The 26,756-nt window shown below is 45.4% G+C and overlaps 1 protein-coding gene and 1 long non-coding RNA gene across 2 annotated transcripts; one reads left to right on the top strand and one right to left on the bottom strand.

The window, feature by feature from the left end:
- Positions 1-718: 718 nt before the first annotated feature.
- Positions 719-21,159, top strand: CD59 (CD59 molecule (CD59 blood group)). The gene is made up of 4 exons (XM_016147122.2): positions 719-851; positions 12,182-12,266; positions 15,261-15,362; positions 20,108-21,159. The coding sequence occupies exons 2-4, from the start codon at positions 12,200-12,202 to the stop codon at positions 20,305-20,307; spliced, it is 369 nt and encodes a 122-aa protein (XP_016002608.1). The 5' UTR covers positions 719-851; positions 12,182-12,199; the 3' UTR covers positions 20,308-21,159.
- On the bottom strand, positions 5,014-10,226 carry LOC118602824. Its single transcript, XR_004950862.1, has 3 exons — positions 9,940-10,226; positions 8,238-8,384; positions 5,014-6,960 (listed from the first exon to the last, which is right to left on the bottom strand). It is a non-coding gene; the product is annotated as an uncharacterized LOC118602824 (long non-coding RNA).
- Positions 21,160-26,756: the final 5,597 nt, after the last annotated feature.

Below are 26,756 nucleotides of genomic sequence, written 5' to 3'. Positions count from 1 at the left end.
TGATTTGCCCTGCTCGAATTTTAGCTCATGTCTTATTCCCCTTTGGATTTAGCATAAGCAGTCTTGAGATACAATAGGTTCCTACCCTGATCCTCCAAGAGTGCCTCACGGTCACCAGCAGAGGTCAATCTCCTAGAGAAAAACTTGTACTTTTCGCCTATTCTCCACTCTCCATTCTATGGCACTCAAAGCCAGTTCCGCAGCGGGTAGGACACTTTCCAAGCAATAAATAGAAACTTCAGGTTACATCCTCACATAAAAATAGCGTTCTGCGTGGTGGTTCTGGTCCCAGACTGGCCAATATAAGCTTTTAAACCGGTTTGTTCCAAACAAGTCACAAGGCATGAGTGTAGCAGAAGTATATTTGTGGGCTTGGATAAAACCAACAGAGGAGACCAGTTGAGGCTAGGCGCGGGCTTAAAATTGTTTTGAAAATTATTTTAATGTAACTTTTTTTTTTTAAAGAGGGAAATCATAAACTTGGAGTTTTATATTTGTTTTGTTTTCTGTTACAAACCGGAGGAAGACACCGTAAACTCCATTTCCTAGGATTTAAAGGTCTTAATTTAGCCCTGGCCACAATCTTTTTCTGAACCTATCCGGGGAGCCCGAGTCCCTTGTGCGCAGTGTCGATCCAGCTCCTGGGGTGCCCTGGATCCGCGCCGTGACCACCAGAGCTCCGGAGCCTTCACTCATTCCCATGACCTTGGGCGCGGAGGAAGAGGCGTAAGCCTGGGCGAGGTGGGGCCCGCGGGAGGGGGCGGAGCCCGCCGGCGCCCAGGCTATAAAGCGGGGAGGGGTGTATCTCGCAGATCGCCAGACGCTGGAAGCGGGGTCCTGGGCGTGGTCAGGTAAGACTTAGGGCGGAGGGGGTGGGTGGAGTCGCGCCTCGGGCCAGCGGCGGCTACCGATCTCTGCTGGTGCGCACCCCCGGGCAGTGGGCCGGGGTCACCGGAGACCCGGGGCTGGAGGGCTCGGGGAGTCCGGGCAGGCTGCGCCCCACCCTGCGCCGGCCCCCGAAGCGGAGGGCGGCTTCAGCTTTTTTCGGAACCCTCCGGACGCCATCCCGACGCCCTGCCCTTGGGCCCGCGGCCTGGCGGGGGTCCCCGCGCCGGAGGCCTCTGGTCGCACGCTTCGAGCTCCCCTGAGAGCCCGGCAGAGCGCTGGCTCTTTTTGTTTACAACAGAGGAAAAGGAGGGAGAGGGCACTCTTTCCGAGACACCCCAAATTCCGCGGGCCGTGCTTTTCGTTCCCTCGGGAATATTTTTCTCGAACCCAGACCACCTGTCTTCACCTTTCTCTGAAAGGAAGCTCTTGCGATTTAGAGAAAAGAAATCGCGCCTTAAAAAGGAGGTTCACGCCATCCCTAAGTGGTCACAGACGTGCTTCTCTTATCTAGAGGACTAAATGTCGGATTTTAATGAACAGGGAGGAAGGGGCTGAAACAGACGTTTTACGTCCAAGTTTGGTGCGAGGTTGTGTTTACTTGGGCCAGCTTGGGCTTAGCCCTTCTTAGGATTAGACAGCTGACTTTTATGATTTGAATGGTTGTTTAAGGGAAAGTCTGGAAATGTGGCCGCTCACATATTCCATTTCTCCTCTGACACATCTGAACAGTGCCAGGAAAATGGTTTCTCCCCTATAGCCCGCAACCCACAGTGAGACGAGCTGGCAATGTAACTCACTTTGATGGTATTTACTTCTGAAACTGGAGTGTGTCTTCCAAGCTCCTTGTGAAATAGTGGTTTGATCTGGTTGCCGCCTTGTGAAGTCTCTAGCTCAGGCAGCTTCCTCAGGTTTTTCTTTTGATCATTGCTTATTTTCCTTCTTGTAAATACCCGGTGTCCATCTTGGAAGTACCACCTGCTGTGACCAGCTGATTCTCTTTAAAATCATCTTACTTGGTGATGACTTCCTGAAGAAATTAGGGGGCCTCAGCTGAGACCTGGCTGTCCAACTCTTTCAACTGCAATAATTCTACTTCGTTATAAACAAATTAGCCCATAAATTTTACAGACTTAGAGACATGGCTCATGCTACATTGTCAGCTTGTGATGATGGACCCTTTTTGAGAGAGGAGAGCCCTCACGCACAGACAGGAGGGAGAACCCAAAGATGACTTGTATTCAATTCCAAGAATCCCAGATCACCGAAAAACCTCTTCCTACTGTGGCGCCCTACCCTCTCTAGCTTAATCTATCTGTTCATGAGGTGGCTCTGGAATCTACTTAGAATCAACACAGTTTGGAGCTTGGCATACCCGAAGTGGTGAATTCGCATTTCCTGAAGCTTGGCATACCCAAAGTGGTGAATTCGCATTTCCTGATCATTCGGTTCATGTGTCACAGTTAATGGTTAAGGTCCCGCACTTTGGCATCAGAGCAGGTTTTGAATCTTGGCTCTGCTGTGTACTGGCAGGGTGATCCTGAGTTAGCAGTGATAATGTAAGTTTATTATCAGTAAAATCATAGACCTTACATTGCTGATATAATTCATGGAAATGGCTCAGTTTGGCTCCTGGTATGTGGCGAGCAGATGGTGGCTGTTATTATTTTGGGTACTCCCACTTTGTTCATGTTCCCTGCTGGGGACAGTCTACTCCCAGTTCCCCAGAGCAGGCACACAGGGCTCAGAATGTTAATTTTGAGGGAGGTGACAACATTTCTCAAAATGCTGAGAAATTTCTGGCTTCAAAGCAAATAATCGGGAGTTGCCTCACTGTGGACCAAACATGCCTGAGATTTGTGTCTTCTGTATTTTCAAAGTAAAAGCAGGATGCTGTCTGCTGAAATGAACCTTTCCGTAAGAAAACATCCTATTAGGCTGAGTGGCTTGGAATAAAAAGCCCAAATAAAATGGATTTTAGAGTGAGGAGAGTGGGAATCTAATGAAATTCATCTTTGACAACTGCAAATATAAGCTCTTAAAAAGGAGCACATTAAAAATTCTGAGGCAGCTCTTGAACTTCAGCCACAAAAAAAAAAAAAAGAAAGAAAAGAAACTACACTCACAGGTGCGATGGAGTTTCCATCTGCTCTTACCTATGCCTCATATCTTTGTGAAATACGGGCTCTGTGGGTTTACTTTTCCAAGGGTGGGGTTGTGACTTGGGAAGGCCCTCAGGAAAGCTAGAGACTTGGCAAGTTTGTGTGGTTTAGAGAATTCTGAGGTGGCTTTCTCTGGCAGTGGGACCTCAAAGTTGGAGGGGCTTTTCTTTGTGAGGTGACTCTTCTGTTTTTCTCTCTCTACTGATGTTGTAATTACTTCTCTGAACTGAGTAACTGATCTCTGTCTAGGCTTGCTTGGCTGCCCCAGGCACTGCATTATGAGGTGATAAGGCAAAGTTGTAGGCTCTTGACACAACTAGCTACCTGGTGATGTCCCCAGTGAGTATAGCAGCCTGATCCACCCAGTGTGGCTCTGCAACTATTCTGTTGCTTCAGGACAGGTAACCTCATCCCTTAGGGCTTCCATAATTTCCTATAAAATAAGAACTTTGGATTTTACCTTTGAGGACACTTCTAGCCTTAATGTTCGACAGCCTGTAAGGTCCCAGGCTCCCAGGAGCAGTAATTATACTCATGGGCATCAGTGAATCTCCTGATGGAAAATCTCTTCTCTGGAGGCCTCAGCTTAACAAATTTATTTCAGAAGCTGAATTCACAAGAAGTCTTCCCCACCAGAGACTTTAACAACAGTTGAATGTTCAGACCTGGGTTTACATGTTGCTCTACCACATACCAGTTCTGAGGCTAGTATATTAGTTTTCTATTGCTGCTGAAACAAATCGCCAAAATTTAGCAGCTTAACACAACACAAATTTATTAATATTATAGTTCTGTAAGTCAGAATTTTGACAAGCCCTCACCAGGTTCAAGTCAAGGTGTTGACAGGTCTCAGCTCCTTTCTGAAACTGGGGGGAAATCCATTTCCTTTCTCATTTGGGTTATTGGCACAATATAGTCTTTGTGATTGGAGGACTGAAGTCTCATTTCTGGGCTGAGCATCTGTTCAGGACAGTTCTTAGCTTCTAGAGGCCACATGTTTGCTTTGGCTGTGGCCCCCTTCCCCTGTCTTCAAAATCCATAATGGGCAAAGTTCGTCTCGCTCTGGATCTCTTGCCTTTTCTGTTTGCACAGCTGTCTGACGGACTGCCGCCTTCCTCTCTCTCTTAAAAGTAGTCACCTCGGTGATTACATTGGGCCCACTGGATAATGCAGAATAATCTCTGGCCTTAATCTCATCTATAAAATCACTTGGCATATAAGGTTACCTGTATTCACAGGTATCTGGAATTAGAACGGGGACATCTTTGGGGAAGAGAGGCATTATTTATTCTATCTTCCACAGTTGTGTAAATTAGTTATGTTGTAGCCGCCAGCCCCCGAAAGACACATGGACCACCGGAACTCAGTGAGTTATAGGAAACACTCTTTATTCAGCCAGCTGGGTCTGCCACCCCGGGGTACACAGACCCCAAATTAAGCAGCCCCAAAATGTAGAGGTACAGGGTTTTTAAGCCCTAAATCCCATTCTCCATTCTGTCTAAACACAAAGATCTATTTTTCTTCTATTCACTACCTGTTAACTTTACAGGTCAGGTGCGTAAGTGAGGTTACAGAAGCAGAAAGCTTGTTTAGAATGTTATGTTCCTATAATCAAAGGCCTAAGTTTCCATAGCGTTAGCCAAGCAGTAATTTTTCCAGTAAGAGTCATTGTTTCAGCCACCACATTCCCCACTGGCCTTAGCGGACAATCAAAACTTTGATTCTTCATGCAGAATTCTCTCATATCCTCTATTCTGTAATACTAAAAGTTTAATAGAACTAACTCTTTTTCTTATATATGCAAACAAGAATTTAAAGAAACATGGGCCAAAAGTTAAAAAAAGGAGGACGATGATTAAGGGTCCAGCTACAGCAGATAAAAGGGTTGTTAGCCATGGCGACCAATTGAACATCCAATGAAACCAGTTATTTGAGTCCAGTCTCTGTCTTTCTCTTGCATCTAAATTTTTCCGCACTAGTCTTAAGCTTTCTCTAATTACTCCAGAGTTATTGGCATAGAAGCAACAGGTTTCACCTAGAGCCATACATAATCCATCTTGTTCTAAGACTAATAGATTTAACCCCCTTCTATTCTGAAGTACTACCTCTGCTAGTGAATCGACTTGAAGTTCTAGCCTACTTATGGCATCTTTTAAGGTCTTGATATCTTTATCTATCTGTGCTCTGATTTCACGTAATTCTTTTTCTCCCTTAATGAGAGCAGTGGTACCTGCCGCTGCCGTGCCTGCTGGTCCAAGTCCCACAAGAAGGGGTACTGAGACTGGTACGGCCCATTTCCGCAACCTGCCCTGGTGGAAAAAGTGGAGTCTGCCTTCTGGCCCATTGTAGAGGGACACTTGGGGGAGTACAAAGACCAGGATACAAATATTCGCCTCACCTGAGTTGAAAAGAACAAATGCGGCACAGTGAGTGAGCCCGCGATCACATGCCAGCCAAGTATTATTTGGGGCCTGATAGTATTTATTCCCTGAAGTTGGTACTTCTGTAGTGCAGTTACAGCTATCGAAGTAAGGTGACTGTGCCAACAGCTCGGAATAGCTCTTTGAAATTAGGCAGGTTCCTTCTCCTTGTATGTCTCCTACGGTGAGTCGAGGAGTTTCCCATTCACAGCCTTGCGCGTTCCTGAGCTCAGTTAAGTTTAGGGGAGTTCCTGCCCCGACATAATAAGGGGGTTTCGGGTTTAGGCACACCAGCAATCTTGTCCTATGTCTGGGGGAGTTTTATGTAAAACTTTGTGTATTGTTGTTAACATAGTTATTAATTCTCCTTCTGAGTCTGGTTGTGGCTGGTTAAATGTCCGGGGTTTAATAGCTGTTAGGCCACTACCTGGAGAGGCTAGAGCCGGAGTTGGAGTTGCCCCGGAAACAGGAGTTCTCGTGGATGTAAGACCTCGGGGTAGTTCTGGAACTAGAAGTGGTCTATTGGGATCTATAGGGTGAATTTTCCTGGGAAGGTCCTTAACTTGTATAGTAAAATATAGTCCTGAATCTTACCCGGTTTTATAGAATCTGATGCCCCATGTCTGTCCTGTGAGCCAATGGTGTTGTTCCCCAGGGCTACCAGTCTTGATGGTGATTACAATAGGATTGCAAGACCCAAGAGAGCATGTGGAGGGGCTTGGTCCTCTTATTAATCTCATATGATTATCATTCTGCTTGTTATAATTATAGTAGAGATAGTTTCGCAACCCCAGTTAACACAAGAAAAGTGGCCTTGGCTCTCACATTCAAGTTCCCAATTCCTCATGAGGCTAAATATCCCTGGGTAACGTCCCTGGGGACAAATATAAAGCCCTATCCCTAAGAGGCTTTTTTCAGCTGATAAAATGACACAACCGGCTACCCCCCTGTAACCCAAGTACACCCCTCCACCTGTGAAAGCTCCATCCGGCATCTGGCCGTTGCAACAGCGAGGGTATCTCTGGCAAGCTGGCACAAGTCTACTCGAATCTCTGGAGCACCATGGCTGGTGATGCTCTGGAAAATAATTTCACTGGTCTCAGTTACTATAAGTTCCCATACTCTATGCTGGCGAATGTTTCTGTATGCCTGGGCTAAAGGAGAAAAAAGGAAGAAACAGAGAGTTAGACTTACATATGTTTGAGTCTTAGTCTTAAAGGCCCATCTTCCTGAGCTGTCCACTCCTATGCTGCCTTCACGTGGGAGTGGTGAATCCATGATGGGATGCCGTCTACTTTAACTGCAGCGGGCGTCGTCAAGTAGACAGTGAAGGGTCCTTTCCACTTGGGTTCAAGTCCCTTGGGAGTGAACTTCCGGATCCACACAGAGTCCCCAGGCTGAAACTGGTGGGGAAGTCTGTCCTCTGGAGCTGAGTGGGCAGCACGAACCTGGGACCAGATCTCCTTCTGTACACTTGGAAGGGCCTGTAAGGACTTAAGTAAGACAAGGTTACGCAGTTCTGCCTTTTTCTCATCTTCTATTCTAGGTACTAAAGGGGGGGGGGGGAGTTTCCAAAGAAAATTTCAAATGGAGTGAATTCATTAATATATGGAGTACACCTGGCTCAGAAGACCAAAGGGGAGAAGTTCTACCCAGGTCCCATCAGTTTCTAATCCTAATTTGACTAGTGTCTCTTTTAGGGTCCAATTCATTCGCTCTACTTGGCCCGAACTTTGGGACTGGAAGGCACAGTGGAGTTTCCATCGCAAATTTAGATAGCTAGCCAGTTGCTATGATACCTTTGCTAAGAAGGCTGGCCCATTATCTGACCCTAAAGTTCCAGGGAGGCCAAGTCGAGAGAGGATTTCTCGTAGTCGTTTCTTAGTGACTACTAAGGCAGTTTCTTTCCTGGTGGGGAAGGGCTCTACCCATCCTGAAAAGGTGTCTATAAAAACAAGTAAATATTTGTAGCCCCCCACAGTCGGGGTTACCTTGTGAAATCAACTTCCCAGTGGTCCCCCGGATAAGTTCCTCTTTCCCTATGTCTAGGTTCTTCTATCCTCCCTTTCTTTGGATTAACTTGGGCACAGGCTGAGCATCGTGAGGCAGTCTCCTCTGCAGTTTTCCTTCCTTCTAACAAGTGAAAGTGGGGATCTAAAGCGCGGAGCATCTTAGTCCTCCCTAGGTGCGTGGTTTGGTGCAGCTGGTGGAGGAGAGTCCTTCCAAAGGCCCGTGAGAGCCTGATTTTTTCATCTTTGGTCTTCCACCACCCCTGCTCATTCTTAGTGGCCCCCTTGCCTTGAAAGTATATGTCTTCTTCTGTCGTATAGGTCGGAGACGGAGGCAGTTCTGGGTAAGGGATAACAGTTAGTGGATGTGGTAGGGGCCCCACTGGCCTTGTGGCCGCTCCTCTGCATCGGCTGGTTGGTTTCCCTCCGCCTCAGGACTATTCCCTTTTTGATGTCCTTTACAGTGAACAAATAGTCAAAGCCTTAGGCATCCATATAGCTTCAGGTAAGGCTAAGATCTCCTTGTTTTTAATGTCTTTCTCAGCCGAGGTCAGAAGCCTCCTTTCTTTTAGATGGCTCCATGCACATGTGCGGTGGCAAAGGCGTATCGGCTGTCAGTGTATATTGTGACTGCCTTATCCTTTCCCCATCGCAGTGCCTCAGTGAGGGCGATAAACTCGGCCTTTTGAGCAGAAGTTCTATGGGGAAGAGCTTGTGACCAGATAGTGCCAGTTAGAGTTACAACCCCTGCCCCAGCATACCTCCTTCCTTGCTGCATGAAGTTGCTCCTGTCCGGGAATAGAACTTCATCGGCCTCAGGCAGGGGGAAGTCTTCGAGGTCTGGCCGTGAGGAATACACAGTATCTGTGAAATCTGTGCAGTCATGACGGGGGTCTCGGGGTCTGAGGCTGGCAACAGATTGGCTGGGTTGATGACAGTAGCTTTGGATTTTAGCCATACGTTTGGGGTCATCCAGTGCTTCCTTGTTGTTGAACACCTTTTGGGCTATCTCAACAAGTTGGGACAGGTTCATCCCTGCAAAACCTTCTAATTTTTCGGATATCAGGGGCTGCCTGAGTAGCAAAGGCTATATTAATTGCCCGTTGGTTCTCAGAGGCCTCAGGATCAATGGGGGTGTATACCGTGTAGGCCTCCTGTAGCCATTGAAGCAATGCCCTAGGGGATTCTGGGGATTCCTGAGGTCCCTGTGTAATTTCAGTCACCTTAGAAAGGTTAGTTGGTTGGCGAACAGCCATCCTAATTCCCCCAATTAGAATCTGGTGGTATGATCTAATGCCGTTCTCCCTGCCTGAGAATTGTGTCCCCAGTCTGCGCGGGTGGAAGGAAATTCCTCCTCAATCTGTTCCCCTGCTTCCTCAACTCTCCTTCTTCCCGCAGAATGTATCCACATTCTTCTGAGGTCAAAGGGGTAATTAAAAGCTGCTTGCAATCATCCCAGGTGGGGCAGTGAGTCTGAAAGACTCTTTCTAAGAGTCCCATTAATGCCTGGGGTTTCTCAGAGAAAGGTGGATTTTGTGCCGTCCAGTTGTACAGGGCACTAGTCGAGAAAGGCATGTAAACCATAAAGGGCCTGTCCGTGTGATGCTCCTGTGGTGATGCTGCTCGCAAGGGGAGAACAGCCGGCCGGGGTGGTGGTATCGGCTGGGGTGGTGGTATCGGCTGGTGCCCTGCCCAGAGCGGGAGCAGGAGGCCCACAGGGGTTTCCTGCTGGCCATCCTAGGAGGTGAGGTGGTGCTATTTGGCCTCTGTTGTCCTGGATTATAGGGTGGGGGAAGGTCACTGTCCTCCAATGGAGATTGTAGGACTGAGAGACTGGGCTGTCTTGGAGATTTAGTTGCTGCATGTTTCAGGGTGCTCACAACCAAAACCTGCTCCCCCAGAGAAAGGGCACACCGGCAGAGCCAAGGAGTGGGGTTCTGAACAAAGCTTAACCATTGATTAATGTAGGGAAACTGATCAGGATGTCCCAGGTCTCCCGTGACAACCTTCCAAACATTCCCCACCAAACCCTTGTCAAAAGAGCCCTCCGGAGGGCAGTTTACATTAAAAGACAGCCACTCAACTTTACACAATGTTCTTAGTCTGCTTGGAGAGAACTTTATACCCTAGTTAGCTCCTTCTACAAACCCTTCTTTGAAATGTCGTAGGAGACGCCCCAAGGGTGTCTTCTGTGAACTCAGGCTTCCCCCATCGCTTGCGCAGTAAACACAAAACAGAAAACACAAAACACACACTCAGACAAGAACAATCACTGAGGTGCAGGTGGACCCAGAGAAGTCCGCCACCTACAACCTAGACAGGACCAGAGATGATAAACAGAACCCGACAACAGGGCACAGGAGGCGGCGTCCCGCGGCCTGGCCACGGTCCGGGAGATATGACCGCGTCCAGTCTCTCCACGGACCGACCCCCAATGACTGGTCAACAGAACCAGGAAGGTACCTTTTATCCAGACGCCGAGGCCTCGGAGATTCCAGATTCCCGTCCAGACCAGGAACAAGAGTGTGTCCTAAAAGTTGTGTCCTCGGGCGATTGCATTAACTCCATTATGGCATTCAAGGGTCCTGGAACGTCTCAGGTTGGCCACCCCTTTGAATCCGTAACAGACAGCAACCGCTTCGGAGGCTGGTCCAGTCTTAGATCTCAGGGCCCCTCCCTGAGATCTCGCTGGGGCCTCCAAATGTTGTAGCCGCCAGCCCTCGAAAGATACATGGACCACCGGAACTCAGTGAGTTATAGGAAACACTCTTTATTCAGCCAGCTGGGTCTTCCAGGGGTACACAGACTCCAAATTAAGCAGCCCCAAAATGTGGAGGTACAGGGTTTTTAAGCCCTAAATCCCATTCTCCATTCTGTCTAAACACAAAGGTCTATTTTTCTTCTATTCACTACCTGTCAACTTTACAGGTCAGGTGCGTAAGCGAGGTTACAGAAGCAGAAAGCTTGTTTAGAATGTTATGTTCCTATAATCAAAGGCCTAAGCTCCCATAGCGTTAGCCAAGCAGTAATTTTTCCAGTAGGAGTCATCGTTTCAGCCACCACAGTTACCCTCCTCAACCCTCAGTTTTCTTATAAATGGAGGTGGAGATTACAACATTGCGTGAGGCTTAACAGTTAACATGTCAACGCACCTAGCAATTGGCCCTAGTATTCGCTAACAAAACAGAAGTGGGTATAGAAAGGAGAGCTTACCAAAAGGCTGTCTGTCATTCAGTGACAGCCCAGTGTATAGTTACATGAGCCCTTAAAAGAGGCCCCTAATTATTTTATCGAACTCTCGCCCTTTTTGCTTTTCAACCTTTTCCTGACCTTTATCACCCAATTCCTGAGCAGCAGATGACCTGCAAGGATGTGAGAGATGTCATGCCTAGCCTTGAGGCAGATGGGGCCTTACCAACAGCCCCAGCTGCCAGCCAGGCTTAAGTCCTGGCCTAGGGGACTCAGGAGAATAGAGAGTGAATCCCCCTGGGTTAGAGGGGCTGTCAAGATGGGCTCAGGGAAGCAGGAGTGGGGTTGGAAATTTCTTATATCTGCTATTGATGGTTTGGACAATTAAAAACCCCTCTGCCTTGGCTTCCTTGCAGACGAAAGGAGGGTTTGACACTCACTGCTACCCTTTTAGGCGTGACTGTAATGGGGACTAGTCATCAAAGTTACCCAGAACCCCACTATACTTCCCAGAGTGAACGGGGATATGTCCCTGTTACCAGTCCATGTACCCGACACTTCAAAATGCCAAAACTCAAAATGTCAGAGTGTGGAGTAAGGAAAGGCTTATTGATCTAGCATGTAACAACCAAGAAGATAGGAGACCTTGTGGTTCCTCAAATCGCCTTACCAAAGGACGGAATTCAGGCTTCCTGTACTTCAATGGAAGGGGTAAATGGGAAGAGCTGTTTTTGTGTCAAGCCAAAGCAGATTTCCTTAATGATTTGCATGTTTTTATGCAAAACTAAGAGGAAACTATTAGCCTGAAGGCCCTAGGAGTAAGACAGACTTGACTGAGATAAAAGCCTTAAGCCTGGTGGAGCCTCTCTCTGGTTCCCATCCTTCTTGCTCAGGTGGAGAGCCAAAGCTTCCAGGCGTGCTGAGCCTCTGCTGCTAAATGCATGTTGGTGCCGGCCAGAGTCACTCCTTTCATCTGATGCACTTAGTGGTATGGCCTGAAGAAGTGGCCTTCACTGCATGCCAGCTCAGCCAGCAGCTGGGGGTAGAGTTGCAATAGAGCAGGAATTACACTTGCTGTGTTAAGTACTTTACTTATACTCATACTTGATTAAACAACCCTTGTGGGGAAGGAAGTGCCGCACCCACTGCGTGTTGGTGAACACAGAGGTCTGGCTCATGGAGTTTATTAAAAGTTCCACGGCTGCTGTTGGTGAAAGCCAGGGCAGGCCCAGGCATTCCCGACTCTGGGCCTCGTGAGCTTTGTCTCCCCAAAGCTGCCCCTCTCACCAGTACGCACAGCGTTTCTTCAGTAAGCTGAGGTCTTGGGGCAGGAGAGGGGACCAGAGCACCTCTCAGTTTATGGCACCCCAGCCCGGTAGGCTTCCCATGCTTTTTTGGTCTGCTAGTTTCTTTCCCAGGTCTCCTGAAGCCCTCTAGGCCTTCTAACTCTTGGTTTCTGGGATAACCAGCAGCCATTTATTGGTTTGTGACAATTCTTTGTGTGTTATCCTTTCAGATTCTGTAGACAGTCATAATGGGAAGCAAAGGAGGGTTTGTCTTGCTCGGGCTCCTGCTCATCCTGTTTGCCCTCTGCCATTCAGGTGAGTGTCCGAAGAATGAGGATGGGACCATAGATGCCTCCTTGGCCATGCGCTTCCTGTTTCTTAGGCCTCAAGGAGACAGAGCTGATGCCGCTGTCCTCAGCCTGGCCTTACTTCTTTTGCCTTCCAGTATTACAGGTCTGGGGTTGTGTGACAACTCCTTCCTACGTTAGGGCCTCACCCTCAGTGGAACACCTTCCTGAGTTACAGCCTGTCCTGGGTTACAGAGCTGCTTTTGGGGGGAGGGGCGGAGGGGGTGCACCCAGCAGCTTAAGTTTCACCCCTCTCACCACAAGCTGCTGGGTCACCAGCGGACACCATCTTTACAGCGCTGAACTCAAACTCTCTGCCCTGGGGCTTCTCCTGTGTTGTGAGGAGGGTGACAAGACAGTAGCAGCAGTAGCAATGGCAGCAGCCGCTAATGCCGCTCGCTATTCCGAGCATTTCACAGTGTTTACTTATTTAATTCCCATGTCTACCCTATGGAGTAGGTGCTGTTTCTATCGCCATTTTACAAATGACAAGACTGAGGCCCAAAGAGATGTAATAACTTAAAAAGTACCCCCACGGAAGTGGTACAGCTAGAATTTGAACCCACACAGCCTGGCACCGGAACGTCCAACTCTTACCTCCTTTCCCTCCATGCCACCCCTCCCCGGCTGCTGGAAGTACCTGTGTATGCCGCAGTCTTAAACCCTGTAACACTAAAAACACCTGTGTGACTTGCTTTACTTCATCGTAAGGAACAAGTGTCATTTTCTATTGGGTCATGTAGGTACTACCAGTTTTGCAGGGGGAGCGGGAGCAGAAAAGGAAGTAGCAAGGCGATGAGCAAAAAAAAACACACGGTATCTGCTGTGTTGATACGTGTCGTGTGTCAGTAGCTACCATATATATCGAATGCCTGTCACACACCAGGGGCCGCGGCAAACCCTGTCTCATGTAATCCTCCCGGCCGTTCCGTGAGGGGTCAGTCAGTGCTGTGATACCCATTTTATACTTGAAACTGAAGCAAAGAAAAAACTAGCCCAAGGACACATTGGAATATGCTCTCCTTTTCTGAGGAAAAAAGAAAAAAAAAAAAGAAGTCACGATTCCACTTCTTTCCTATATCCTCTAATTTGAGCCACAAAATAGGTTACAGTGAGGTGTTAAGCTATGTTAAGACACTACATTACCATCTGAATTCTTCTACCCTGTTTTTTCTGGAGTAAGAATAGCCTGGTCATGCCCACTTTCCAGCAGTCCGTTTTTTTTTTACGGAACAGGCTTGGGTTTGGGGCCATGAGCTGTTCTGTGACAGATCTCAGGGTGCACTGAAGCCATTCCTCACAAAGTCTGCATTTGAGGCAGATACTCCATACCCTGGCTTAGCAGATAGAATATTGAATAGTTGTCTGTGGATTTATTGCTTGTCCCCAGCGTGGGTCCCACCCACAATTTGTGTTGTTTCCTTCTAATTCCTACTCAGGATGATTAGAAGAACATCGTGGTTAAACCAAGCTTGGGTTTCAGAACTGACGGCTTGGGTTTGAGTCCCTGGTCTCTCGCTTAGTGGCTGTGTGACCTTGGACAAGTTAGTTAATGTCTTAGTCTTCTCTTGAAAAATGGCAGTGGAAATCATTGAGCCTGCCTCTTATAACAAGTCCGTGAAAATGGAGAGCTTCGCACAGTATTAAACACTGAATGAATGTGTTCGCTCCGAACGTCCCTGCCCCACTGTAGTTCCAAATGTGAGTGTTGATTCTTCTGTCTAAAGGTTTGTCAAGAAGCCAGATGAACTCTAGCTCTAGCCAGGAGAAAATTCACTCCTGTGGGCAACCTATTTGAATAGCTGGGCTAAAACAATGCCTCCCTGTAACATTCTTCCCTCTCATGAGTGTACACAAATCTGGAGCCGGAAGGAGACTAGGAAAATTGCATCTTTGCCCCTTCTTATTGCGGCTCCCCACTCACACAGGCATGACAAACGCCGATACTGGGGAGGAGAGGCAGAGGCAGAACAGGGTAATGGAGGCCTGCCCCAGGCGTGGCAAATCCCCATTACATGGCAGAGGGCTTATAGCAGGAAGAAAGTCATGTCTAATTATAGAAAAGAGTATGCCTGCATGAATTAGGCAAATTTTCCTGCATCTCTTACTTCTTAGCCTCTCCCCAGCACAAATGTGGAATATGGCCGATCTTTTTCTTGTCTCCATTGATATAAAATGGAGAAGGGGAAAATAATCCGGCGAAACCTCAAGTCTAGCTAGCAAAGATGATCGATCCTTAAGAATGTGAATGAGAGCAAGAGTCGTTTTTCACACCGGAGGCAATTTGCGTCTGACGCACGCTGACTCTAGTTTCCAGTGTCCCTGCTTATGCATGGCTGTCCCTCTGCCCTGAGGTTCAGGCGGACAGCTGCTGTCTTTCCCTTGATCGTCTGTGCTTCTGGCTGTGGGCAAGTCCCTCTGCAGGAAACAGCTTCAGTGACAACACCTGACACCGGAGTTATCAACCTAGTTCTATAGAGGGCCAAAGAGTAAAGGCTTCGCAGGCCTAGAGACAAAATCAAGCATTTTACGTAGGCTTTTACATAAATAAGAAGAGAAAAAAATTTCCAAAAACTTTTGACAGAATTCAAAATGTAATAACTGAGTACGATTATAATACAAATCTAATGAGAAGGTGGAATTCTTTTTTAATATATCATTACATTGCAGATTAATCACTTCCCATTGAAGGGAATAGGAAGCTTCTCGACTGTACAGCCAACATGAATTTTTAAATAGGGAAATTCCTTTTGTACTTGCATCAGGGCCCCCAAAATGCTGCTGGGACTGTATTTTGAGCTTGAAGAAGTAAATCTGCTACAGATCTGTGTAGGGGTGGAAGCAAGCTGAGTTGCTGACCTCCGCCGCATCGTGATGGAGGCGGCCAGCTTTCTGCTGCTGCTGGGAGGGCATGGTAATGCTCTTCCACCGGATTCTTAACGGGTTTTCTTCCTGATCCTAGGTCATAGCCTGGAGTGTTACAACTGTATTAACCCAGTTAAAAAGTGCACTGAAACCACCAATTGTTCACAAAATCATGATGCGTGTCTCTACCTCAAAGGCGGTAAGAACCTCCCTCTTCCCTTTCTCCTAATTGTAATGGGGTGATGAGAGCCTGGAAAAAAAATCGTATTCAACAAGTGATAGCTACCACGTAGTAGCACCGGTTACACGTAGCACTAAGCACTTTCCATACATATATTTTAATTCAATGCTTCCCACCTACCACTCAGGGTACTATTTTATTCTTGTTTAATAAATGAGGAAACTGAGGCTCATATTAAGCAACAGACGAAGGTCAAGTAATCAACCCAGGAAATGAATACGGTCATTCATCTAATTCCAGTGCTTATTCTCTTAACAGCAAAAACTAGCTGCCGCTCCAACTTTTAAGAGCCAAAGTGTGTCAGAGCCTGAGCTAGGGGCCAGGGATGCAAAAAGGAAGAAAGGAAACAGAATTATGATGGGCTTATGTAGCTGTCACAAATATCTTTATTTATACCTCTCATTCCATGGGGTATGTAGCACATAACAGTCCTGCAAGCAGAGCTCAAAGGACAAGGAGGGGAAGAGTATTCCTGAGAGTGGCAAAAGCAGGAACCAAGATTTGGTGGCCTCAGAGCAGGGCTCTCATGCGCATGGGGTGGGGGACTGCTAACATCGACAAGTCCTGTCAAACTGCATTTCCCATATCGGTTAGACTCTAGAAGTTCAATCTCCATAAACCGTGTTACAAGAGGATTTAGGAAATGGACAGAGGAAAGAAACCAGCAAAGGGTCACCCTCTGTTCTTGTTGGATATAGTTCTGGATTGAATCGATATGAGGAAATGATACCGGTGAGGAATGGTTATTTTAGGGTCTCTTTGGTTAGGTAATGTATAAGGTAATGCCTCCCCCAGGCCCTCACCACCCCGCCAGACTTACATCTCTAAGAGATAAGAGTAAAATCCCCCTTCAAGGTTATTTCACTCTTACACCCTCTACTATAAACTTTTCATGGTGGGAACATCGGGGAATGCTGAACAGGTCAGTCTTGGGAGACCCACAGATTGAGAAAAACCTGACAGAAAGGAGAAAAAGGTTAATTTCCTAGGAAAGGAGGAATCCCTCAATAACTAAGGACAGATTAGAATTATCCTGTCTTCAAAAACAAGCATTTCTGATGATTTTGATATAAATTCCTGGAATGTAGCTCAGATTTCAAGCCCTCTATGCAAGGAACTTGACTGCATAGGTAGACAGTCCCTCTGCCTCTGGAGCACCCTATTAATTCACTATAAATACAGAAAGCATCGTAAGGCCTCTAGAGGGAACATAGTCACTCACACCACAAATATTTGCGCACCAGTTATATATGAGCAGAGACCTGTTTCTCAACCTCGATGGCCTGTGTCATTTTGACCCTCACTACAAAACGTGTAATTTGCACATGAGAGAATAAAGGCAATATTACGTTTAAATAGGTATATGAATTATTCATGTAGAATTAGCAATTAAGAGCTCTAAGCTCTGATCTCTGTCCTGCTACCAGGTAACTTATTTCCGCTTCTGTTTTTTACTTATGAAATATAAGTGTTGGATGGTAGAGGTGGGAAGCAGAGGGAAAGAGGGAAGTAGACTAGATAGAGCCGATGTCTTTTTTCCAGGTCTCAAAACCCATTGTTTCTTATCTGAATTACTAGACTTAATTTTTTCCAACTTTATTGAAGTATAATTGACAAAAATTGTGTGTAATTAAGGTGTACAATGTGATGATTTGATATACGTATATATTATGAAACGATTACCACAATCTAACACATCTATCATCTCACATAGTTACCTTTTTGTGTAATTAGAACACTTAAGATCTATTCCCTTAAACAAACTTCAGGTATACAGCACAGCATTACTAACTAGTCACCACACTGTACAGTAGATTCCCAGAACTTATTCATCTTACAATGAATTGTTAAGCTTTTTTAAATGCTTAAATGTAAACAATTTTGCACACTTACTAGAATGACCAAAGTCCAAAACACTGACACCACCAAATGCTGCCAAGAATGTAGAACAACAGGAGCCCTCGTTCATTGCTGGCGAGAATGGTAAATGGTATAGACACTTTGGTGGTTTCTTTAAAAACTAAACACTCTAACTGTACAAGTCAGCAATTGCGTTCATTGATATTTACCCAAATGAGTTGAAAACTTATCTGCATGTGACAACCTGCACATGCATGTTTATGACAGATTTATTATAATTCCCAAAATTTGGAAGCAACCAAGATGTCCTTCAGTAGATGAATAGAGAAATAAACTGTAGTACATCCAGATAGTGGGCTAGAAAGAAATGAGTTAGGGAGCCATAAAAAGACACAGAAGAAACTTAAATACATATGACTCAGTGAAAGAAGCCAACCTGAAAAGGGTACGTACTACATGATTCCAACTATTTGACATTTTGGGAAAGGCAGCACTAAGGAGACAATAAAAAAAAAGTCAGTGGTTGGCAGGGGTTAGCTGGGGAAAGGGAGAGGGATGAATAGGTGGAGTGTGAGATTTTTAGGGCAACGAGGCTACTCTGTATGATACTGTGATGGTGGGTACACGTCATACATTTGTCAAACCCCTCGGAATGTATGCCACCCAGCGCGAACCCAGGTGTAAATTGTGGACCTTGGACGGTAATCGTGGGTCCGTGTAAGTCCATCAGTTGTAACAAATGCACCCTTTTGGCTTGGGATGTTTACAGCGCGGGGGGTCGTTGGGGTGGGAGCACCAGGGAGCCGTGTGGGAACTCTACTTTCTGCTCAGTTTTGCTGCAAATCTAAAACTCCTCTCAAGAATAAAACCTACTTTTTAAAAGAATAATGTGAACTTTAAATATTTTTTCTTGTGTACCTAAGTCCCAAAACTTAAGCTAGACATGTGATAACAGCAGTTCTTGAAATATAGCTATTCTGACCTGACAGTAAGGCAGATACTGACAGAGCATCTAAAGCCCCCTCTGGGAGAGGCAAGACACACTGGGCCGAAGGCCAGGCACGACGTTCGAGAAGTCCTTTTGCTATTCTAGCCACATTTTCCCCGCAGCTGTATCATGGGAATACCTATCTCTTGGGGTCAGTGGAGCACTTAGAGGAAAAAATGGGTATCATTGTGCTGTGCAGATTAAATCTAGAAGAGAGACAGGCATTGGGTGTTAATTCAGCCACTATTTACTGGCATCCTGGCCAAGTCCTGGCAGTATAAATCATGTAGAGTCTGGCAGGAGCCTCTGATGACGGTGCCAAGTGATCATTGCTGTAATGGCCTTCTGAATAAGGGGCGCACTTAGGGGTGTCAAGGACCACCGTGGACTTGCCCGGTGAGGGTAGACTCAAGGCAAATCTTCAGAGGTAGGGAGGATGTGCCAAGCAGAGAGAGAGCCTCTAATATTCCAGTGACTGACAAATCCACTTTTATGTAAGTGGTTCTGGTGAGAAGTTCACCATCATAAGGGATTATACAAATTAAATAATTCAAGTAAAGTTCTTGGCTCACTGCAGGACACATAGTAAGTGATGAATTGGTAGCAGTTATTATACATTACTGTCTGCTCTCCGCAGGTTGTTAGGCTTCCCTGATGAAAATTCTGGTAGCTTTATCGCTCTCCCAGTTCCAATGCCTGCTTACTGTTACACAAAGCAGTAACTTGTCCTGCTCAACAGCATCCTCTAGTACGGTGTTAGGGAAGCAGCCACTTCAGTGCTTACGACCCAAGTATGTACAGCCATTGGAACACTCGATATGGCCTGTGCCACTTGACTAAAGTTCATTGAAATCCAGCTCAAACACCCATTCCCTCTGAAGGGTGGATGGGACAGTTATACCTATAGCTATTAGCTTACAAGTTTTGTTTCAAGCTATGAATGAAATTGGATAAATTAGTTACAAGCCTTAAATAAGGAAATGGGCATCCATACTTTTTTCTTTCCAGCACAGAAGATAAAAAAAAAAAAAAATTCCAGGGCAAGGAGCATACCTTCTGTATATATATATCCTGAGCATTGAGCACAGTCTTAGCACATAGATAGTTTTGTTTCTGTTTTTAAAGTACACAGTACGTTGGTTAGACATATATATAGTTTATAAAACAATCCCCCTTATTGTTCCTTCTCTCCTCTGGTTTTTAGACAGTTATATTTGAAAAGGGAAGTCTACCATAATTGTTCTATTCAACTAACACAAATTTTTTCCACTTAACATAATTTTTCTAAATTTAAAAAAACTATAAGATACTTGGCATATATACCTTTTGGCCTTTATTTTTCTATATGTGCAAAAATTGGGACCATAAAGGCATGTTCTTTTGGAAACTTTTTCTGTGCTACCAAATAGTCTAATGATTTTAAAATGAAGTTTAAAATATTTTTTAAATAAATTTATGTAATGACTTGAAAAAAAAATTCAGTCCATACAGAAATGTGTAAATGAAGGTTAGTCTTTTTGTAAAGGTAACACTGTTAAATTATTTGGGAGTCCTAAAGAAAATTGATGCATTTGCCTCACACCTACACTTTATTTACACAAGTGAATCACATGCTACATAGAGTTCTGCATCTAGAGTAAGATATAAATTACAAACCAGAATATATTTTAAAGCGTCCAATACATTTACTTGACTGTTTGTTCCCCTTTACAATCCAACTAGGGTGCACATTCTTGCCCAAGCATCTCTACTTGCACAAAATAAGTTCTAAGAAGTGGGATGGAGGGTTCAAAGACAGGCACAGAACTTTTTACTGACTTGCTTCTTTACCCTTGTGTGTGTTTTTCTCCCACAGAAAAGCAAACACATTACCAGTGCTGGAAGTATGAAAAGTGCAGTTTCAAAGACCTCTCGGCCGCCTTCGGGGAGAATAAACTACACTACGACTGCTGCCGGAAGAACCTGTGTAACAGAAGTGAGAGGATGCGTGCATCTGGGAAAACGTTTCTGCTGATGACTCCGCTGCTTGCAGCATTCTGGAAGTTTTTTCTCTAAATCAGTGCCCAGAGAGCTTCTAAACTCCCTGTTTCTGTGTATTCCTTATGTCCTTTACTGCTGTGTTCCAAAAGCTTTGTATGTTCCAACTGGATCCTGCTGGGAAAGATTAAAACTAGCTTGAGCAATGTGGTTAAGAGACTCAGGAAACTCTGAAGACCAGTCCTGTTTGCAGAGAAGGCCCATTTGAGGAAAGAAGTTTAAGAATGAAGGAAATGCCATGCAATTGGAGCTAGGTTACACGCTTCTTCCTCTGCTCTTTGCAGCGACAGCTTGACTAACTTCTCTGCCATCCTCAGTTATTTCCTGTCTCGCTTCTTGCATGTAGTTAAGCAGTATAATCAGTACTTTTGGAAGAGTGGGACAGGGGGGATTCTTTTCAACAGTCTCTCACAGGGAATGCTTTAATGCAGTTTGGGACCTCCAGATGTCATCATAAAGAGAAACAGGTATGCAAGGAAGTGTTTTATGTGCTGAAATCGATCCTCTAGAGTCCTAGCTGACTTAGAACAGATTGTGTAAAATATGTTTATAAGATCATTTTGCATAAGCACAGATGTTGGGGCTTTCAGAACCTCAGCCAGTTTCCTGAAAATTGATAACACCTTTTCAGAAGGATAAAGTTTTGCCTTTTTCCTGTGGGTGCTGGTGAATAAGTCTCAAGATCCTGTAGACTTAGTGACATTTGTATTCTTATACTTGCCAGTATTTAACAAAATAGCCTGACTTTTGCAGGTGAAAGTGGGATTTCTTGATTAACATTAAAAAAAAAAAAAAGCCCTTGATTATCTAATCTGTTAGGCAAACTGAAATGAATGATGCCTTTCTGAAAATAAAATCTAATCAAATGCTTGAGTGTGGTCATTGGCGCAAGAGGTTACCAGCATATGCAGCGTGCCCCGCGAAAGGAAAGAACTTGAGCGGTGCCGGTTTTCTCCTGTTGATGCTGTAGACTATGACTTTCTCATCCAAACCTAGTGCATTACCTTGGTACTCTGTGTTCTCTGTTGGCTCAACGTTTTTCTTTACATCATCTTTAATTCTCTGTTCCAAGACAATATGCCAGGTGTGACTCTTTCTGTTACCGACCTCAAAGGGGTTCATTTTGCCTGCACGTGTCAATAGCCAAAAGAGACATGAGACAGGAGTTTGCAACAAAGGAAGTAGAGGTTTACCTAAGGAAGTGGTACCAAGCCTGGAGACACAGCAGAGCTAGCACTCCAAGACTCAGGTCTCTGATGGCCTCTAGCAAATAGGTTATATAGGGAAATACTCATTAGTTTCTGAGGGAATTGGGGTCGTGGGCTCTTCTGATTGGTTGGCTAGGGTAGGAGGCAGTTGATCATCAGGTCCTGATGTCAGTCATGGCATGTCCTACCTGGTTTCAAGGGGATGCCGGTAAGATCATTCCCTTTTCATGGGTGTGAAGCTGCAGGATGTTATTTTTAGTTTGACCAAAACTTTTCTCTGGTCAACAGACCTGAGGCTTTGTTCCTAAAAGTGATGCTAACCTAAGGGCTTAATGATTAAGAGAGTGGTCCTGCAGTGTGCAGAAAGATAAGGAAAGGAAAGAAGCAAGTGAGCCCAAGGCCTGTTTGAGTGAAGGAGAAAGAAGAGAAAAAGGCATTTTAAGGAAGTGAACATTTACATGGTTACAATTCCTTAGCAGGACTTTTTCAGCCTAACTGCCCATAGCCACCATCTGAGCAAAGCAACTCGTTTCATACAGGCCTTTTTAGTTAGGACCAAGAATCAACTTTACCTTCAGCAGAAAGTGAAATTTGGGACACTTTAAAAGGGGGATTCAATCAGACCACAAAAAGCCAGCGTTGGCCAGTTCGAGAACTCTCTCAAGATTGAGTGAGATTCCAGGGTGAGACCATCTGACTACTAAAAGAGGTCATGTGCAATTTTGGGGCCAGAGAAAATTGAAAAAAGGAGTAATTAAAGCAGAAACTGGGTGCTGCTAAATGGAGAGAGGGCTGCGGGAAGTCGAAATCAGCAAAGGTGGTACAAATGGCCTTAGGCTTCAAGGTTTCTTTCTAAAGAAAGTTTGTATGATTCATACCATAGATTACTGGTTGGGTGTCTGGACCCAAAGGCAACAATACTTGAAAGGCCAGATGAGTGGAAAGTCAGTAGCCTTTCAAGAAATGTTCATATTGAGTTCAGTATTAGGTGGTAATAACCCCGTTGGATCTTCTCTCTGCGAGGACAAGCTATGGGTGCACAGTACACCAAGTGGGTGGGTAAGTAGAACTCAGTATGTCCTGAAGGATGCTGACCCATTGTCTTAGTCTTGGAAGTACTGAGCTTCGAGGTATGGATATATTCCCATGTCCTTGCAGTCAGCCCTGCAACGTACATCGTGTAGTGTGATCCTCAAAATAAAGGCCAGCCTATGTGTTTTGGGCTTTGGGCCTCTTGAGCAAGAACCATGCTTTATATGTCTGTAACTTCAGTAGGGCCAGATAATTTATCTCATACACTGTGAGTCCCTCATCTGTGTTCAAAGTCTGCTAGCTCAGGTTTTTGTTGCTAGCTTGCAGACATCTGAACTAGTAACAGTTCTAAGGGATTCTTAATGTGCTGAAAAGGCACAGAGCTGGGGGGAGGTGGTACTGACCTGACAATTACTAGGGGTACTAGTGATGAGGGGTACCTTGTGGTGTGAGGTTCTACGCCCCACGTTTTACATGTGCCTTCATCAGTACTATTATCATCCTGCTTTAAGAGGAAACTGCATTTGGAGAAGTGAGCTGAAACGCTAATGGTCACTGAGTTAATTCATGTGTTAGGCAAGTCCAGGATTCACACTGAACTTCCCCAGGCAGCCACTCTGCCACCCTGCCTATTCCACCGTTCAAACGTACACCAGTCCGACCTTGGGGGAAAAGCCTGGAACAAGACCCTGGTGCTTTTTTGCTTTGAAGAAATCGATTCCTGCCTTTTCTGAGAAAAGAGAACATTAAGCACAGTGATATTTTACTGGACGGTTAGGTTACCCGAGCATCACAAAACCTAGTTAGGCCTTTTGGGAAACAAGAGAATTTAAAACTCTGTGTTTGCCATAGTCCATTCGCAAAGGAGCACTGCTTCTTGCCAGTGTTTCACGCGGAGTAGCAGTGCTTAAGGGCATGCCTGGGCTTTGTAGTTGGGAACCTGGGTTTGATCCCATGTCTTCCACTGATTGGCTATGTCTCTGGACAAGTGTTTTGGACCTCTCTGAGCTCTGGCTTCCTACACCTTCCTCAAAGAATTGTGAGGTTTGCGGTCACGTGTTTATAGAGTGGCAGATAGAAAGTGGGCTATAATAAAGATGCAGGTTACGTGGAACACTGGGCAAAGCTTAAGGGATCTGAGACTCTACAGGGAACCCTGTGGCATTCATTCCACTGGCTTTGACATGAGTAGAAACTGATCAGAGATCTTTTAAAATTACTTAAAGGATTATTCACTGTAAATTTTTTATTTAAAGCTTCCTATTTACACACACATATTATTTTGAAGTAAGATCAATGACCACACCACTCAACTTCTTGGTGGTGTCTTTGTGGGTCCTCTGTAGGTAAGGGTATTCTCTTGCCTGGCAGCCTTGTAGGTCCAGAGCCTCTGGATGGGGGAGGGGAACAGCATGCACCCTGCAGAGAGAAAGCACACTGAACTGGGAATGGAGATTCTGGGATTATGGAGTGGGGATCTTTTTTTCTGTAGTCGGCGTCTCTAGAGGTGCTCTTTCCCATCCTTGCTACACGCAAGTTAGCCAAACCCTAGTATGTTAATCCTGTATCTACGAATAGCACTCGTGCAAGCTCAACTAACTCCACCCAGTCGGGTTGTAGGTTTTACAGATGTATCACTATCAGCCAACCTAAAATACTAACCTTGAGAAGATGTGGCGGCCCTTCCGGGCGTGCACGGGGTCTCATGTGTTGCTGTGATACGGGGCTGTGGCCAGAGCTGAAACTTAGCGTTATGATTCCCTAAACTACCAGTGTGGGAAGAATAGGACCAGGCACTACTTTTTTCAACAAGGAATGCAGAGATCACAACTTGAGGGCTTACCATATGCCAGGCACTATTCCAAGCATTATGTATACGAGTTCACTTACTATTTCCCAGTAACTATAAACAGTATTGCCTATAGCCATAGCCATCGGGGTGCTTACAAATTGAAGTTCCCTGTGCATTTCACTGGCTTGGACTGTGTGTCTGGGAGGCTGCCCAGGAGTTCAGCCAGGTCTCTCCATACCGTACTCCCTCGGCCCTTTTGTGTTGCTTGAAATAGTTTGAGAAAATTTCTGTTCTTTGCAACCAAATATCTCTGACCAAGACAACTACTAGTGAGAAGGGTTAACTAAACCACCTTTTTCCCTGAGCTATAGGAAGAAGTTTTTTAAAAACCCCTAAAGATTGGAATGGAAACCACGTGTATATAATGTGAATAAAGCCGTTTTCAGATTTTTTTTAAAATTGGGGTTTACAATAAGATCTTGCTGCAACAGACTTTTATTTAAATGCAATGTGTTTCAGAATAGTTACAAAAGTTCCTTTTTTCTGCCCCTATCTCTGACTAGCTCGGAGGCCTTTCACATACTGCTTCACCACTCTGATCTTCTGTGTCATCATCAGTTTTAACAGTAGTACCTATGATAATGGATATTTTGATTTTTAGCCACTGGGCATGTTTCCCCTCCCCTCTGATAACAAAACCATAATTGCCTGTTGGGAAATTACTTCCACCCATTAAGTGCAGTCTCAGTGAGACCATTAATGAAGGAGGTCTACCTGCCTCTTGCCAAAAGGCGGGCATGTTTTCTCCTGGAATTTAGGTCCTGAGTTATGGAAGGACTCAAAAGCTATTTTGGTTGAAGCTAGAAGTCTCTCAGGAAGGCTACAAGTAACAGACAACCCAACTTAGAAGGTAGGCAGCTGGCGGCATTGGCGCAGCTGCTCAGCAGTGTCTCGGCTGGTATATTTGTGATATTTTGATCTCACAGTGACTTCAGAAGTCTTAGCATCGCATCTCAGTTCAAGGCAGGAAGAGATGAAGGGAACGCATGAAGATGGAACTTGTTTTTGTCCCTCTTATCAAGAAAGTAGAATCCTTCCCAGAAAGCTTGCTGGCTATCTCCTGGTCATATCTTCTGGCTGAAATAAATGTCTCCTGGCCACCCCTAGCCGAAAGGGAGACTGGCAAAGCTAGTCTTTCATAGTCATTGAGAATAGCCAGCCAGCAGAATCTACTCCCTGTATTGGAGAGGTTATTGATTCCTTTCTGCTACCTGTGGTGCAGGACAGGGCAACTTCCCTTGGGTAAGGAGACAAGCCCTGCTCTGACACAGAGGGTTCTTGGCGGAGAGAGTAGAAAGAATTCAAACTCATGCCAAAGTTCGAGTCAAAGGAAAGTTTATTAGAGAAGAGGTAACGCTCCATAGATATTGTGTGGTCTCCTCTCACAATATCTGAGAGAGCCTCAGAAAGACTCAGTGGGAAGAGGACAGTGAGAGAGACAGAGGAAAGTCACCTGAGAGGGACCCCATCTGGAACTCAGTTTATATGTCTTCTTTCGTTCCTGTGAGTTACAGTTTAAAGACTTTGTTTACCCATTTCCTTTGATACAGACATACAGTGAGGAGGGACAGGAGTCCTCAGCGGGGTTAAGGCCTGCTGGTAGTTCCCAGCTTTTAATTCCTAGATTCCCTATGGTTTTAGCCACAGGGAATGGATGATTTGATTTTGTGTAGGAGCTGCCACTTAAAGACTCTGTTGTTGCTGGTTCCCCTTCACAGGTGTGGGAAGTGGGTCGTTAGCAATCCCAGAGGAAATCGTCCTTTGTTCTGCAGGTGTCCTCCTGGCCTGGCTCCAAGGCTGATCAGCATAGTGCAGTGTCTCTGAGTGTAGCTTGATTTAACACTTTAGTTCTCTTGCCTCCTCCCTACGTGACCTGGATCCTTGGAGCCCTCCCTGGTCTCTGCACCTTCTAAACCTAATTCTAAAGCTTTCGGTTCCATGAATGATCTCATAGCCCTTCGTATTAATTCTCAGTATTAATCTCTGTTGCTTGTGCACAGAGAATTCTGACAGATCTACCCTCTAAGCGTTACTGTGAGGATAACATGAGAGCACGTCACAGTAAGTGGTCAATAAATGTTAATTACAGTTATTTTGCACAACTAGTTGATGCTGGTTGATGGCACTTAAACTCAGCTGAGACCCTCATCTTCTAAGCCCAAGTTCTCTACTTTATTAAACTGCCTCTCGGGCTTCACTTTATTTAAAAATCTGCTTACTCTGCAAGTGCATAAGAACTCATCTACCAAAAGAAAACAAGAATAGGGGCTGGACTGCATTTTTTAGAAACTTTCTTGTAATAGTGGGCGTTGCAGAGGGCAATGGGAATGCCTGGGCCCCCAGCAAGGACCAACACAATGGCTAATTCAGATGAG

Source organism: Rousettus aegyptiacus, unplaced genomic scaffold, assembly GCF_014176215.1.
Source record: "Rousettus aegyptiacus isolate mRouAeg1 unplaced genomic scaffold, mRouAeg1.p scaffold_m13_p_5, whole genome shotgun sequence".
NCBI classification, from domain to species: Eukaryota; Metazoa; Chordata; class Mammalia; order Chiroptera; family Pteropodidae; genus Rousettus; species Rousettus aegyptiacus.
Note: the sequence above shows the minus strand (reverse complement) of the source record. Positions and strands in the feature narration are given on the sequence as shown.

What these genes read in the sequence shown, in the direction of transcription:
- CD59 (XM_016147122.2), top strand. Translation starts at nt 12,200, where the DNA reads ATGGGAAGCAAAGGAGGGTTTGTCTTGCTCGGGCTCCTGCTCATCCTG. An exon ending in GTTTGCCCTCTGCCATTCAG is followed by an intron (nt 12,267 to 15,260) that starts GTGAGTGTCCGA and finishes TCCTGATCCTAG; the next exon opens with GTCATAGCCTGGAGTGTTAC. An exon ending in GTGTCTCTACCTCAAAGGCG is followed by an intron (nt 15,363 to 20,107) that starts GTAAGAACCTCC and finishes TTTCTCCCACAG; the next exon opens with AAAAGCAAACACATTACCAG.